The sequence below is a fragment of the Lepidochelys kempii genome, chromosome 1 (assembly GCF_965140265.1).
Source record: "Lepidochelys kempii isolate rLepKem1 chromosome 1, rLepKem1.hap2, whole genome shotgun sequence".
In the NCBI taxonomy this organism is placed as follows: Eukaryota; Metazoa; Chordata; order Testudines; family Cheloniidae; genus Lepidochelys; species Lepidochelys kempii.
In genome coordinates, this window is record NC_133256.1 from 147,110,643 (window position 1) to 147,127,270 (window position 16,628).

Below are 16,628 nucleotides of genomic sequence, written 5' to 3' on the forward strand. Positions count from 1 at the left end.
TTCAGATTACAACACTGCTTAGAGGATATCAATACTATCTTTTTTGGTGCTTCCATTGGCGCTAAAGTGGGAATAGTTCTGCTGCAAACAGAAACGCAGTTAAAATGAACTGTTGTGGAGGCATATGAATACCAAATTAATTAAAAAAGCAGTAAAGAGAAAAAGGGAATGAATTCCTCTAGTCACTGCTGATTTAAGTAGCTTTTACTATGCAAGCAAATTCCCTGAATTTGTTGCATATTTAACTAAGTTGTCTTTGCTGACCTTGTTCATGAACTTTAATTAAAAACATTTTAAAAACGCATTCAGTTTTGGTTATAAGATATAAAACTTAATCCTAGATATTAAGCCAGGTAAAGTAACTCCAACTCTATTTTTTTTATGTATCCCATTTGATGTACAACAATATAAACCTGTGAATCTGAGTTTTACTGCTTTAAATAAAATCATTTTTATCCTGCAAAAAATTTCCAGTATAGATTTTATACTGGATGATTCACACTTAGTGGCAACCTATAAACATAGCTTTTAGTAATGAACTGGTATCTATACCAAACATTGAGAGACTACAAAATGTAATCCTGAATGGTTTAATCAACAATCTAATCTTAAAAAAAAAAAAAAAAAAAAATCTTGGCTGTAGATTCTTCTCATAGATATAGTATAATGCTTCTACTGTGAATTATATTTCAGTAGGGTGTGTCATTTTCATGTTCAATTTATGGCACTGTCTACAACTGTATAGAGATTAAGATGCTGAGATAGCAGTTAGAAAACTAAAAAACTCTCTTAATTTAAATATCTATGGAACTTTATGAAACACGAGTTAACTAAAGTTAATTAGAAAAATGGTTAATATGTAAAAGCGGTTTAAAACTGGCAAATGACAATGTTTCATGTCAGAGTGGTTGCCCCAAATGTCATTTAAAAGATAAGCATCTACAGAAAAAAAAACAGTTGGGGTGACCGGCTTCTTTGGGTACCTCCCTTCCATTTTGCCACCTAATCACTATATTAAGTGTTAAAGTAGATCAATGCAATTCAGTGAAGCTTAACAACAGTGTTAGTGCGAAAAATGGCATTGTACCTCTTATTAATGGTAGCCCAACTGGTATTAATGTTATCTGTCATCAGTTCTACTTTTCTGGTGTCATCTGTTGAATAATCACGGAGAAGCTTAAGTGCCATGTCATTCGCCACATCCACATGTATTTGCCACTGCCGCAACTCTTTTGAAAATTGCTAGAGGGGGAAAAAACAAACAAAACAAAAGAATGAATCTCACCTTCCCTTAAAAATATACCTTGAATATTTGAAAAGTAGATGAACCTTTAAACCTTTAAAACCTTCCCGATTAAATAAGAGAGAGAGAGAGAGAGAGAATCTTCTCGTTGCTGGTAATAACAGAAACAGCCTCTGTCACATCTGCTGATTGTTAGGGTCAGAACTTTTTTTTTTTTTTTTTTTTTTTAAGTTTTGGGACACAAGAGGACTGCAGTACTACCAACAAGCAGCTGACAGGACTAACCAATAAAATCTTCAGTGCAAGATAAAATGTGGCAGCCGAAATTGGTAAACTAGTGAATGGAATCATAATAGTTCTTTCTCAGAAATAAATAGTTGAGTAAATTATTGTGCATGCCGACTATTTTTGTCTCTGTGATGGTGAATTCATTATGCTGGGGAGACAGGAAAAAGAGCATAGTAAAATAATATACTGCCAGGCCTAATTTTTTTTTTTTTTTTTTTTACAATGTGACATACCACCAAAGCTTGGACAAATAATATTTGTCTGTTGAATTTTTTCACTTTATTAAGAATGATTTGTTTATGTAATTAGTGCCACCTACTGGATCAGTACTAAACTGGCATACATCAAAATACTAGAATATTAAACCTAACAGTAAGTTATTATAATGCCATGACCTTTCCCAATTTTTCTAGAAATAGTTTTAAGAAAGCATTTACAATTTTGAACATAATTCTGTGTTCATTTTAATTTTTATCTAGATCTGCTAACTAACAATTCCTTCCTCATTAGAAAAGCAGATCAGGAGATTGGTGCATTGGTTGCAATGGGGAACCAAATTCCATATGCTTTTCCTGTTTGTCTGCTTGTCATAACCAACATCTGTAAAACACTGTGTGCATCCATGTCTCCTCCATTATTTGTAATCAAATAGCAGTAACAATACAGATGATCAGCTCTTAGGGCTAGACAAATATATAGGTTACCAAACATCTTTGACAATGTGAGCGCAAAAGTACATTATAATTTGCCAAAAACTCTCACGGAAGGTTTCAGAGTAGCAGCTATGTTAGTCTGTATCCGCAAAAAGAAAAGGAGTACTTGTGGCACCTTAGAAACTCACAAATTTATTTGAGCATAAGCTTTCGTGAGCTACAGCATCCAATGAAGTGAGCTGTAGCTCACGAAAGCTTATGCTCAAATAAATTTGTGAGTCTCTAAGGTGCCACAAGTACTCCTTTTCTTCTCATGGAAGGATTATTAGAATCAGTAGCTGGCTGTATAAATTAGAAACTTTCTTCAGAAAATAACTTCCTTTTCAAATAGGAAAAACCTCCATGAGAATAGATTTTCCTTTCCCCCAAAGTGATGTTCATGTTGAAATCTGGTTTTGATTAAACTAATAGAGTCTTCACACAGAGCTAATCATTAGTAAGCTATTTTGTCAAGACTGATGCGTGATGGAAAGAAGTCTGAATGTCAAGTTGAATAAACAAACAGAGTGTAGCGATTGCTCACTTTAAAGTTTGCAGGTTCATTCTGGATAAGCTTATGAAAGTTTTGATACTTATCTGAACCTTTTAGGGACTCCCTACTGGAGCTAGTTTCTTCCATCCACAGAAAAAAGCTTTAGCTCCTCTTATCTGCTTTCAGCACTGTAGGTTCCTCTGACTTGGGAAGAGGAGAATTCCAGGATGTGGCCCCCATGTCAGGGCTCCTCTAAAGGAAGTAGTCTTTGCTCTACTTCAAGTGGGATCTAATATGTTGCCTGTTAGGAGAGCTTCTCTTATTTTTTAAGGTATACTGGCACTTTGGGATGTCTCTATAATATAAGACTTAAAGGATGTCATAAGATTATAAAAGTCAGGAAAACAATAGATCTCTCTTCATCTAACTTCTGCATTTCAGAGCAGCAGAGAATCTATCTTGGCCTTGTGAGAGGTTACAAAACTACCCACCGAATTGGGGGGCAGCAATTGATCCAGTGGGGGTCGATTTATCGCGTCTAGTCTAGACACAATTTATCGATCCCCGAGCGCTCTCCCGTTGACTCCTGTACTAAACCGGTGCGAGAGGCGCAGGCGGAGTTGACAGGGGAGCAGCAGCAGTTGACTCACCGCAGTGAAGACGCTGTGGTGAGTAGATCTAAGTACACAGACTTCAGCTATGTTATTCACATAGCTGAAGTTGTGTAACTTAAATCGATTCCCCACGCCTAGTGTAAACCAGGCCTATATCCTGCTATCCTGAAGGTGATCTGTCCTTAGAAACCAGAAGGGCAACAACGTAACTACCTGCCTCCACAAAGAGAACTTGGTTTGCACAGGTAAACAGGTAAAAGGCTGGTTTCAGAGTAACAGCCGTGTTAGTCTGTATTCGCAAAAAGAAAAGGAGTACTTGTGGCACCTTAGAGACTAACCAATTTATTAGAGCATAAGCTTTCGTGAGGTACAGCTCACTTCATCAGATGCATATCGTGGAAACTGCAGCAGACTTTATATATACACAGAGAATATGAACCAATACCTCCTCCCACCCCACTGTCCTGCTGGATTTAAACTTGAAGAGTGGTCAGTTTGGATGAGCTATTACCAGCAGGAGAGTGAGTTTGTGTGTGTATGGGGGTGGGGGGGATGTGAGAAAACCTGGATTTGTGCAGGAAATAGCCCAACTTGATTGTCATGCACATTGTGTAAAGAGTTGTCACTTTGGATGGGCTATCACCAGCAGGAGAGTGAATTTGTGTGTGGGGGTGGAGGGTGAGAAAACCTGGATTTGTGCTGGAAATGGCCCACCTGATGATCACTTTAGATAAGCTATTACCAGCAGGACAGTGGGGTGGGAGGAGGTATTGGTTCATATTCTCTGTGTATATATAAAGTCTGCTGCAGTTTCCACGATATGCATCTGATGAAGTGAGCTGTAGCTCACGAAAGCTTATGCTCTAATAAATTGGTTAGTCTCTAAGGTAAAAGGCTGTGGCTGGTCGATAGGGGGAAGAGCAGCCTAATAATCAAATTTTTTTAAACCTTCAAAAAGTTGTATTGAAGGATGAGTGAAGGTTCAGGCTACTTTTCAATGTTATCTGAAACATTGCCTGGGCATTTTTTCTTAATTCACTCACCCATGACTACGTATTGTCAAGAAGTCAGAATAGCTCATAATTTTAAATACTGTGGGCTAGATTCAGCCTCAGGTCTTATCTGCTTCCATGTATGTTACACAGAACATAGGACCAAACACTACTACAATTCCAGGTCCACTGTATCCCCCCAGACAGGTGGCATTCGCTGCGGAGAAGACACAGCCAAGGCAGCCAGATACATGCTCCTCTTGCAAAGCCCCTGGGGAGCCTCAGTTAGTGGAGCTACTCCAAAGCTCAGACCGCACTTGAACTATGCTTTCTCCTGGGCTTATTGTTATTATTTGTAATTGTTCTTTAGATATCTTATATGTGGGCTTTTTTTTCCCCTTCATTTTTTGCCGCAGACTTTGTCCATCTATTGTACATTTGTAAGAATTTCACGATGCTCATACTTTATTCTTTTTGGAAAATATTTTTCCAGTAGAACAATGTTATAAAGCACTAGCTATACATACATAGTACATAGTTGCCATTTTCCAACCAAAAATATGGTAGTAGAATATTTTACATTTCCTTTATAGATACAAAAACAGTCTGTCCACGTTGTGGGCTAATGGCCTGTAAACTTTCACTTGGAGAATGTGTACCTTTTGCTAGTTCCCTGTGAATTTAATAACCTTATAAACCCCTCCAAAGCAGGCTCTTTAATGGAAATGCTGACAGACCCATTACAATGCTACGATTCTCGCCATTAACTTCAAGACTAATCTATTAAGTTCCTGACATTACCAAAGAACAATATCATTCAGAACATAAATGAAGAGTACGGGGGATTCTGTTTGAGGAAACAATTTGCATTTTCCAGTTTACTGGAAATGAGTATTTAATCTTTTCAACAACTTTAAAGCGTGCATGCTTAAGTCATTGCGCCTACTTTATACTTTTCACAGGGACCGAGAGCAAAGTGTTATAGTGAAAGGTTTATTGTCCAACCTAATACAGTCCCATTATTTTCTGTCTTACATGACTTGATGTAATGAATTTTTATAATTAAACTAATGGAATACAATTTCTTTCTTCTTTTTTTCTTTCAGGCCCCATTTCTCTTCCTTCTACTTTGGAATAAGTAGAAACAAAAAAGTATTCAAAGTGCTTTATTACCTTAATTTCATTATGACATTTGTAAAGCATTCTTTGTATTTCATCTGTGTCATCGCTTGAATTTGCTAGCTTTATTAAAAGGCTTAAAGAGTTAGGGATGCGCATTAATCATGCTGCTTATGTATATTTTTAATTGTATTTAATTAGAAGACACTACTTGCTATGTTATTAGTGGGAAAATCTAGGTAATTAAGGGTCCTTAAATAAAAACAAGTAAGGAAATGAGACTGGGCCTTTCTTTCTATTACCCAGTGGAATAAAATAAACTGTGCACAGATACAGCAATATGTATGTACAGCACCATCCAATTTGGAGCATGTCACTTTCTGCATTAAATATTTATGTAACCCACGTCCGGAAAAGCAGACCCACTGCCCACCCCTTCTCTGGATGTTATCAGCTATTTAGCTGGTCTAGAGAGGTATAACCATTCATCATTGGTCCTCTATTTCAGTGTTTGTGCAGCTGCGGGCATCATCCCTATAATATTCCACTGCACTTAGAATTGTACGTTGTGAACTCTGGTATAGTCCATAAAACAACACTAAGAGTATATTTCTTTCACCATATGTAATTGGTCCATATCTGGAATATTAGGTGGCAGCAAAACAGTTAAGGGTGACATTATAAAGCAAGTGTCAAGGTAACTGTTGCACACAGTATATGACTAAAGGCAAGACTGTCCCTTGCCTGAGGCACTGTGCAGAGAGTAAGGGAGGATAAGGCTACTTTGCAGGTGAGTCCCTGGTAGGAAAGCAGCCTCAGTGGAACTGCTACTACATTTCCTGCACTGGTGAATTAGAAGTGGGCAGGCAGGGGGATAGCCATGGCACTAGCTGCCCTCTCACACATTGGCCCTCTCACTTAAGATTAGGGTGACCATATTTCCCAAAGGTAAAACGGGACATTGTGCAGGGCTGGCCTGAACCCTCCCCCACACGGGCTGGCCCGAGCCACTTGCCTGAGCCCTCCCCACCCCCAGGCTGGGGTCGCTGGAACCCTGCCCCCCCCAATCCCTGAAAGAGGCTGTTGCTGGAACCCTGCTGCCCCTCCCCCACGAGAGCCCTGCCTCCCCCCCTCCCCGCTAGGGGCTGACATCACCACTCACCCACATCGCACATTCCTCTGCACCGTACTCCACTTGTTCGACAAAAGTGGGCATTTGTCCCATTTGCTCCTGCCAACTGATCAAGTTGGCAAGAGCAAAAGGGACACATGCCCACTTTTGCCAAAAAAGTCAGGATGGCTGGGACAGGGCTTAAAAAAAGGGATTGTCCCAACCGAAACAGGATGTATGGTCACCCTACCTAAGATAGTATTGAAGGGCAAGTAAACTTCTTCTGGAATAGAGGAGGAGCAGATTACCTCTCCCTTGAGCCAAACAGGGAGCAAACTGAGTCTCTTTTTTAAACTTTTGAAAATCCCATTCAAAAAGTAAAACTAATGCTTTATATAGGATTTCTAGCTAGTATTCTAACCAAATGTGTTTAGACCATTTGTTATACAAAGAGGAAGAATAAAGAGGGTATTTGTTCTCTTTTACTGTTAATTTAAAAATACAACAATGAATGCCGGCAATACCAGTAACAGGTATCAAAGTGTCAGGTCTTATCAACAGAATAGATTACAAGATCAGAAAGGACTACCATTATCATTTAGTCTACCCCCTTGTATAACTGACCACCAGACTTCGCTGAATTAACTCCTATTTGAACGAGAAAAACTATTTAGAAATTAATAAAACAAAAACATTCAACCATGACTTCAGACCTTCCAGTGGTGGAGAATCCACCACAACCCTCAGTAAATTATTACAATTGTTACCCTCACTGGTAAAACTTTGTGCCTTATTTCTAGTCTGAGTATGTCTAGCTTCATCTTCCAGGCACTAGATTATTATACTTTTGTCTTCTAGACTGAAGAGCCCTTCGTTATTTTAATTAACATGTAGATACTTCTGTTTTATGATCAGATTACCTCTTACCTTTTTCTTTGTTAAGATAAACAGATAGAGCTTGTTGAGTCTATCATTATAAGGCTTATTTTCCAATCTTTTAATCGTTCTTGGGGCTCTTCTCTGAACTCTTTGCAATTAATCAACATCCTTCTCAAACTGTGGACCCCTGACCTGGACACAATATTACCGTGTGGCAAGGTACCTCCTTTGTCTTGCCAGACTTAGCACTTCCCCCTCTGGTGATGCGGGGCCTGGAGTAAATCAGCCCCACTCTGGGCAGTTGCCTGCCTTCCCCCCTTCTGTGCTCCTTTGGCTGTGTTTTCAGGGTAGGCCCGAGGGTTGGCCTAAGGGGTATCGTTCACCAAACAAAAAGGAGACACCTTTTCCTGCCTCCTCGCTGGGGCAGGGTGTCATCCTGTTGCTTGCCCAGGGTGTCAGTCCTTCCCCTAGCAGGCACTCAGGTTTTGCTGTTCCCCTACGGGAAAGAGCACAGCCTTTCAGCCTGGAAAAGCTTGTTTCCCTGCTGCCACTCGCCTGGCAGCAGCTTCTCTCTCTCTCCCCCTTTGGTCTTCCCAGAGGAGGGGTTTTTAAAGGCCTCAGGCAGACTTTAATTGGATTCAGGTGTCCCTAATTGACCTGAGGTAACCTCTTCTCAGCTTGTAGGAAAAAGGGCTTTAACATTCTAGGGCTAATATATCAGCCTTCCAAGACCCTCTTGCAGGAGGGTGTTCCCCACCCACCCTATGCCCCGGGCCCTCTGGATTTTTTCATTGGGCCCCTGTCCCATGAGCCTCCCCAGCCACCCCACCCATATACCTCGAGCCAGCTGCAAGACCTGCAGCCAGTTCGCTTTTGAGCCGCACCACAGGCACATCTATACACGCTCGTGCTCCTATACTCTCCATTTCCTCACCCTCATGTCCCGCCCTGACACTAAATGGCGGGACTTTATGTCATTTGTTCCGGGTGAGGAACCCCGGTGGGCCAGTCTATACTCTACCTTGGCCCCATGATCTGCCAGGGATATGGGTTGGCAGCTCCTTCATAGAGCCATGAGCATGGGCATGTACCTGGCGTGGTTCACCTCTGTTCCCAATACCTGTCCCTTCTGCGGTGTGAGGGAGACCCTGGCACATCCCATCTTGAGTGCGCCAGGCTGCAGCCCCTATTCCTGCTCCACCAAGATCTCCTTTTATGTTTTTGGCTGCACTTCTCCCCCCACCTTTTTTTCATGCACACCCTGTCGGTGCCCCCACAAAGTCATGGGACCTCCTCGTCAACTTCCTCTTAGAAATGGCCAAAGTGGACATCTATAACACCAGGGAGAGGATGTTGACTGACGGGGTTCTTTGCGACTGCAGGGCCTACTTCTGTTCCTCTCTCTGCTCATGTATCTGGGCAGAGTGCCTCTGGGCAGTGTCCACTGGGCTCCCTTGACACCTCTGAGGAGCAGTGAGTGCTGGCCGGGATTCTCTACTCGGTGTCCCCTTCAGGTTCCCTACTTTTGACCCTTTGACCCACACCCATCCTTATTCTTTTTCAGTTGCCCCCCATAATTATTTGAGTTCCAGGCTCAGTGGATCCGCCCCATAGACTGTGGCCGCCCAACTCCTGGAACCCAATATGAGGACCCTCTTGCAGCCATCCAGCCTGACTTTGTCACACCAGCTATAGTTGCACCAATGCAATACACTAGTAATATAACCTTCTGACTCCTATTCAATATCCCCATTTATACATGTAAGAATTACAATAGCCCTTTGACCACAGCATTGCACTGGGAGCTCAAACTCAGCTAATTACCAACCATGACTCCAAAGTCTCTTTCAGAGTCACTGTTTCCCAGGACAGAGTCCCCAATCCTGTAAGTATGGCCTGCATGTCTTTACATTTGTTCCTCACTAAAAATGCATATTTTCTTGCATCCAGCTTGCCAAACAATTCATAGATTTGTAAATTCTGAGGCCAGAAGGGAGCATTATGATCAAAGTAAGGCACATTGGAAAACATAATCCAAACTATACATATAAAATGATGGGATCAAACTTAGTTACCACCACTCAAGGAAGATATTGGAGTAATTGTGGATAGTTCTCTGAAAACATCCACTCAGTGTGCAGCAGCAGCCAAAAAAAGGTAACAATGTTGGGAATCATTAAGAAAGGGATAAATAAAAAGACAGAAAATATAATTCTCTCTATATAACTCCATGGTACGCCCACAGCTTGAATACTGTGTGCACCAAAAAAGAGATACTGGAATTGGAAAAGGTACAGAAAAAGGCAAGAAAAATTATTAGAGGTATGGAAAAGCTTCCATATGAGGGGAGGTTAATAAGACTGGGACTTTTGAGCTTGGAAAAGAGGTGACTAAAGGGGAATATGATTGAGGTCTAAAATCATGACTGATATGGATAAAGTAAATAAGGAAGTGTTATTTACTCCTTCTCATAACACAAGAACTAGGGGACACCAAATGAAATCAATAGGCAGCAGGTTTAAAACAAACAAAAGGAAGTATTTCTTCATACAATGCATAGTCAATCTGTGGAACTCTTTGCCAGAGGATGTTGTGAAGGCCAAGACACTAACAGGGTTCAAAAAAGAACTCGATGAATTCATGGAGGATAGCTCCATCAATGGCTATTAGCAAGGATGGGCAGGGATGGTGTCCCTAGTCTCTGTTTGCCAGAAGCTGGGAATGAGCAACAAGGGATGGATCGCTTGATGATTACCTGTTCTGTTCATTCCCTCTGGAGCACCTGGCATTGGCCACTGTCAGAAGACAGAATACTGGGCTAGATAGACCTTTGGTCTGACCCAGTATGGCTGTTCTTATGTTCTTATCTAATCTGACCGCCTGTGTCACAGAAGCCATAGAACTTCCCTACAACAATTGGTAAAGCTTATCTTTTAGGAAAACGTCCAATCTTGATTTAAAAATGGCCAGTGATAGAAAATCCACCACTATTCTTGATGAGGCACGCTTCAGTGTATCAGTGACCTGTTCTCTTAATTATTTATCACTCCCCCCAATCTTTATGTCATCTTCAAATTATTTTATATTGTCTTCAAGGACACAGGTTGAACATGGGCGTTAGCTGAACAAGATTCCTCAAACTTCCTTATCAACTCTGATTGAAAGGACCACTTTCTAGAGGGAAAACAAAACTAGTCTCCATATTTATTCAATTAAAAATTTGGTCTGTCCACCAAGATTGCTACTGCTTTCATTAGATAAACACTATTAGTTCAACCTGCTAGGCTAACAAAGCTTACATTCATCATAGAACAATTAACAAATAGGATAATTTTTTGAATTCTAGTGAAAAAGCAGACTCCCATTGCCAATCTACCATGTTTTGGACTCTCCCATACCTAAACCCAGTTCCTGGGATATTACTCTTGAATGGAAAGCCATAGACATTGTGAAGGGACATTCGATTTGAGTAAGTCGCAAAACAGTTAACTATGAACTAACTTAAGATTCTTAAGTAAGACTAATTTTTAATTAGGAACTATATTTAAAAAACTCTTGCAACTGGAAATTTTAAAAGGGTATCAATCACGGGGGCAAATCCAGAACTAATTATAGGTTTGGGATACACGTTAGCATAGTAAAAGCAGTATTACTGCATGCCTGTGTACTTACCCATGCAATGTCCCCAATGCAGTTCACTTTTATCCTTGGTAGGAACAATCTCCACAAAGAGGTTGGATCCAAAGCTCACTGAAATCAAAGGGAATCTTTCCATTGACTTCGGTGGACTTTGGATCATGCCCAAGAAATGGGACAGCTGAGCCAGGCGGGAACTCTAGCTGTAAAGCCTCAGGCAATTATATCAGCATGTGGGGAGCGCAAAGTAAAGCAAGGGCCAACCGCAGGTTTGATAATCTGACAGGTTTTCATAAAGCAACTATAACACATTTCAGAACACTTGTAGATCTGGGCTCAAGATGCAAAATTTAGTTCCAGGTCTGGACATTGAAAGCTCCAAATTTCAGGGTTATTCAAGATCCAGGTTTTGATTCACAGCTAGCACTAGTGGAATTTTTCTCTTTTTTGTTCTATTGAAGGAATGGATGAGATTATTAGATGTTCTCTCATACACTCATGTATACAGAGCTGGTGGGGAATTTTTTGACAAAACAAATTTTTCATCAGAATATGCAGATTCATCAACTAAACTTTTAGTTGTAATGCATCAATTTTGATGAAAAACTTTCATCTTGAAAGTTTCTCAAGTCCAGGATGGAATTTCTGGCCAAAATGAGAGGGAGAGAGAGAGAGAGAAAACCCAGCAGCCCAGAACATCCTACTGAATATTCAAAGCAGGGCCTAGAATTTGAGTGGCTTGCATCCTGGCTGACGGCCGTCATGACTGGGCTATTCTTGGGGAGGAGGAGGTGAGGAAGATTGAAAATTTTACCCCAAAAAGAGAGAGACAAAGGTCTCGTGTTTCATCCTGATTTGGAACACAGGAACAATCTGAAATATCAAAAATGATTGCAGGGCAGGAACAGTTTTTCCATCAAGTTCTATTTATACATAAGCATATGCATAAACACCTATAGATACATATATTTTGTAATTTTCATATATATATTACAATTTTGTATTTACCAGTTTGAGTTAAAGATTTATATTCTAAGGGCAGAGTCCTGTAAAGGAAGTATTTAAATTAAATTTTGTATTAAGATATGTAAACTTCTTATAAAGGTAATTCTTGTAAGTCTAATAGCAGGAGGTGCTTGTAAGAAATGCTTGAAAGAAATGAAAAATGTGGCACTCTATTGTAAAATAGCTGTTTCCATTAGTCTTAATTGCCTGAGTACTTTGTATTTGAGGTGGAGAATGTTAAAAAAAATTACTTAAGAACTTGTTCACCCAATTTTTCCCTCCTCCCTTACACCTTTGCAGTTAGGAAACTTACTTTGAGGATTATTTGTAAGCCACACACTGGTCAGAAGCCGGCATTCTATCTCCAGAAAGAGACCATGACAAATGTATCTCCTCTCTGCTGAATGACAGTAGTGTACATAATCTCTAATTCTTTCTAATACATTAGTGAGTGATTGCCTTTATTTATAATAATCCATCCATGTCAGGCGATGACCCTTAAGGCAGAATCTCAGATGAGAAAAATTAACCAGTTACTAGCCCTAAAACAAACAAGAAAATGAAGGATTTCTGGTGTTTTTGTACTTCCGCAGTGCAAATTAAAAGCCAGTGTTTATAGGATGTATAGGATGGGAGAGACTGATTAAAAACAATGGATGTTAATGTTAGCTAGACTGACATTTCTGGAAAGGGAAATCTTCTATTCATGTGGATCGGGACAATTTAAAAGGTGTGTGTGTGTGTGGGGGGGGGACTAAGGGGGTTAAGCTTTTACCAGAAAGCTAGATATTACCAGTTTGAGCTCTCTGTACTTATTTATGGGAATATCACTAGAACCATCCATGACCTGCCCTCAAATATACAGCTAAAAGACTTAACAAACAAACAAACAAACCCACACAGTTTGCCTACTGTCCCAAAAGAACAGATACAACTAGTTAGCAGCAATTCAAAGAGTGAAAGACTGGTGAAAGAGCATTCTCCAGTATCACCCAGTCCTTGGTCTCTCTGCTAATTAGAGCCTATTGTGGTGGGGAGGTTTATGTGATGTCACTTTTAGAATTTAGAAGCCAATAGAAATTTTTTATTAGCAGTAGTGGAGGGAGTATTTGGGCTGAGGAATCACCTGGTTTGTGGCTACATTTTTTGGTCCAAGTTACCCAATCTTGCAAGTATTTTTTCATCAAATCAAGTAGAAACATTTTCATCAGACATTTCAATATTTTGATTATTAATCTTTAATACAAATTCTCTATCTTCAATAATAACCTTAAGTTCGGTGTTCTGCTTTTTCAGAGCTTCCACAGTGTAGGAAATCTCCTTCCACGACTCAAGCTTTACTTTGGCCTGTTCTAGAACCTGCTCAGCTTCTTGTTTGGCTTCCAACCATTGTGTTGAATCCTTTAACATTTCATTTAGCTGCTGCCTGCGGCTTTGAAGGTGTCCCTGTACTTCGTCCCACTGGCTCTGGATCTTTTCAACTGGTGAAAAACAAATGTAAAAAAAAAAACTTATTCAAGATGAAGGTTTTTTTAAAAAAGCAGTTACTGAAATATTTAAGTAAGATTTCTCATTGCAAACAACAATTTTCAGCTGTGACTAAATTTGGTTTATTAAAAGAGAACAAATAACGGTTGGTAGGACACAGTATAGTACATAGCATAGGTCCTGATGCATATGTAGCCAGAAATGTCAGCTTTTTGTCTCAATAATGACGTACAGAATACTCAAACAGGGTCACATTGATGAGAAAGAAACAGTTCTCATTCATACATACCAAGTCAAATTAAGCTAGCATTTTTGATGAGATGTCCTATGGGGACTTCTATAATCTTATTCTTCATTTTAATATTCATTACAAGTGGTAATCAATGGTTATGCTATACTTGCTTGACCAGGTAAGACATACAAGGGTAGAGTGCATGGCTGTTCACAAAAAAACTTCTCACAACTTCATGTTAGTTATTAGAATAAGGATTAGATGTGCCCTTATTTGGGGGGAAATGTAGTGCTGAAAGGGCTAATGATAATTGGAAGCTATGATAAAGAGGTTTGGCCAAGGTCAGACTGGCCCACAAAGGCACAAGGAAATATCCTGGTGATGTGACACGGAGACCTAACCCTAAAACATGCAAAGCTTTGGGGGGAAAAATGTTCTGTGCTTTGTTAATAAGAAACCTGTATTGCTTAAAACTAGCACAGAGCCAGGCCTCTTAGTATTTTTCCCAAAGGCTGCCCTCCATTATATTTAAAAGTCAGAGGCCACCTTCTCTTGATGGGTTGAGAATTTCCTGAATGGTCTGAAGACAAAGGCATAATCAGATGGAGGAAGTTGCCAGAAGAGCACCCATGATAGGGTTGATTCTACAATGTCATTGCCTCTCTGGGCTGGAGCAGAGCAACGCCCCATCACAAACATGTAGAGTAAAAATCCTCCCAGCAGTGTCTCTCCTTTAACCTGGAAGAAAGGTTCTAGATCCTCCTGTGAATTCCCCCAGGCTTGGAGAAGGGGAAGAAAATCCTTCCAGCATCCTTGCTCCAGCCTGGAGGAGAGGACAGAAAATGAATGAATGTGGGAAAAGGAATGACTGAGTACATGAGAGGGAGGAAGTAGGGGAAGGTAACGTAAATAACTAAATAGAATCCAAAGAGACCGGGTACAACTAGAGGATGAACCAAGGACGGGCCAAGGCTGGGAGGAGGGGGGAAAGGAGCAGAAACACAAATTACATTCGTTGTGCAAGGCAAGATCTGGAGCATATTAAACTGTACAACTTGAAATGAGGAGTATTTAAAGGGTACACCACATTTGGGTTGCTACCTACAGCTACTAACTGTTCCAATGAGGTTCGAGGATGAATGCATTTGAAATATAACTGATGTCCCTCTCATAAATACAAATCAGACCCATAAAAAGTAAGGGCAGCGTATTGATGTCACTAGTAACTGTGGGGAGCAACAAAAATATTTTAAATTAACTATCAAGGTTTTGATTTTTGCACTATCCAAAGGTGTGTGTGTGTGGGGGGGAGAGGGTTGTTTGTGCTTTATTGCGGGGCAGGGGGGCGGATGGTTTGGAAATTTTCCATTAAAAACAACCCCACCCCCACCCCCAAAGAAACTGGGGTTTCAAATAAATGCATTTTTTTGGTGGGAAAAGTATCTGTTCTCCACAGAAAATGTTCTCTTTTTTTGTCCCAAAACCAAACAATTGAAAATCAAAATGTATTTATTTGGATATGTTGCCACAATGTCTCATAGGAAGTGTGGTTCAGTTGCTTCATGTCCCCAGTCTCCTTTGTGGGCCACGCTCCCTGGCTGGGGTGCAGCATGAGAAATGTAGTCCACCCAGGGATCTAATCTATAGAGGAGAATGGAAACATGAGACACCCAAACTGCAACCCCTATAAGGTACCTCAACATATTTTTGGCTAAAATATTTCAGTTTTCAAATTTTTGCCAAAAAGTCAAAGTCTTTATTTTTCTTCTTCACAAAACAACAATTTTTCAAAACAGCTCTATTATTTTGTTTTATCAAGAATAAGTTATCACACCCAAAGAAAATATTCTTAGTGGCGCATGCCTTATTACATCAGAGCTTGACAGCCAGAGAGCGCTCAGGTAATGGAATCTTTTTAAATTATTATCTAAGCAAACAATCTAAAGCTATGCATTTGATACATTGGGTCACTCTGTAGTCCCAGAAAAGAAAACATTTAAATGTGGGATAAACACTTGCGGCATTTAGATCATTCATCTGGCTCTTCTGAGCTAGTCTTCAGCTCATTAAATATGGGACAAATAAAATACTAGCAGTCAAAAAGGTTTCGAAGATAGTTCATTAAAGAGGAAGTAAAGGGGACCTTTGTAATTCAGGCATCGCTGATTTATTACAGAGTAACCCAAAAGCAGTACACAAAAAACATCCATTCATCACCGAAAGTTTACACATGATAATTGATGCTTTCATTTGAATGTGGACATTTAAAAAAATATATTTTGAATGAAGAAAAGCAATTCCTTTTAGCTTAACTTATTCAAGATTTCACCTTTGGCTCTCATTTAAACCACTCTGTGTGTTAGTAAATAAACATGCCCGCTCAGAGTTTTTTCTCTCCTATCTATACATCCTTACTCTCTAGCCCAGAGAATCTCAATCAGATTCCTGAAAGGGATACAGTAGTCTAGAAAGGTTGCCTTGTGTACGCCGAAGTTTCACCTCACATAAAAACTGCTTGCTTGGAAAATCAGACATAAAAATACAAAAGTGTCACAACACACTATTATTGAAAAATTGCTTACTTTCTCATTTTGTCTGTATGAAATTTTAGTTTGTACTGACTTTGCTGGTGTTTTTTATGTAGCCTATTGTAAAACTAGGCAAATATCTAGATGAGTTGATGTACCCCCTGGAAGACCTTTGTGTATCCCCAGGGTACATATACTGCTGGTTGAGAACCACTGCTCTAGTTGAACCTTCTTTGTTAAAGAGAAGGGGAATGTTTAACTACATCTTTATTAGGTATATGCCAAACAATAAGAGTTTGGAACATCCA

General features: G+C 39.9%; 1 protein-coding gene across 12 annotated transcripts in view; it reads right to left on the reverse strand.

The window, feature by feature from the left end:
• The window catches only part of DMD (dystrophin), a 1,926,267-nt gene that overhangs the window by 425,406 nt on the left and 1,484,233 nt on the right, over window positions 1-16,628 (reverse strand). For all 12 annotated transcript variants that reach the window (XM_073357918.1, XM_073357881.1, XM_073357898.1 and 9 more), the window contains 2 exons: window positions 13,342-13,553; window positions 1,088-1,242 (listed from right to left, as the gene is read on the reverse strand). In XM_073357918.1, the coding sequence (XP_073214019.1) occupies window positions 1,088-1,242; window positions 13,342-13,553 (367 nt within the window). The remainder of the gene's footprint in view (window positions 1-1,087; window positions 1,243-13,341; window positions 13,554-16,628) is intronic.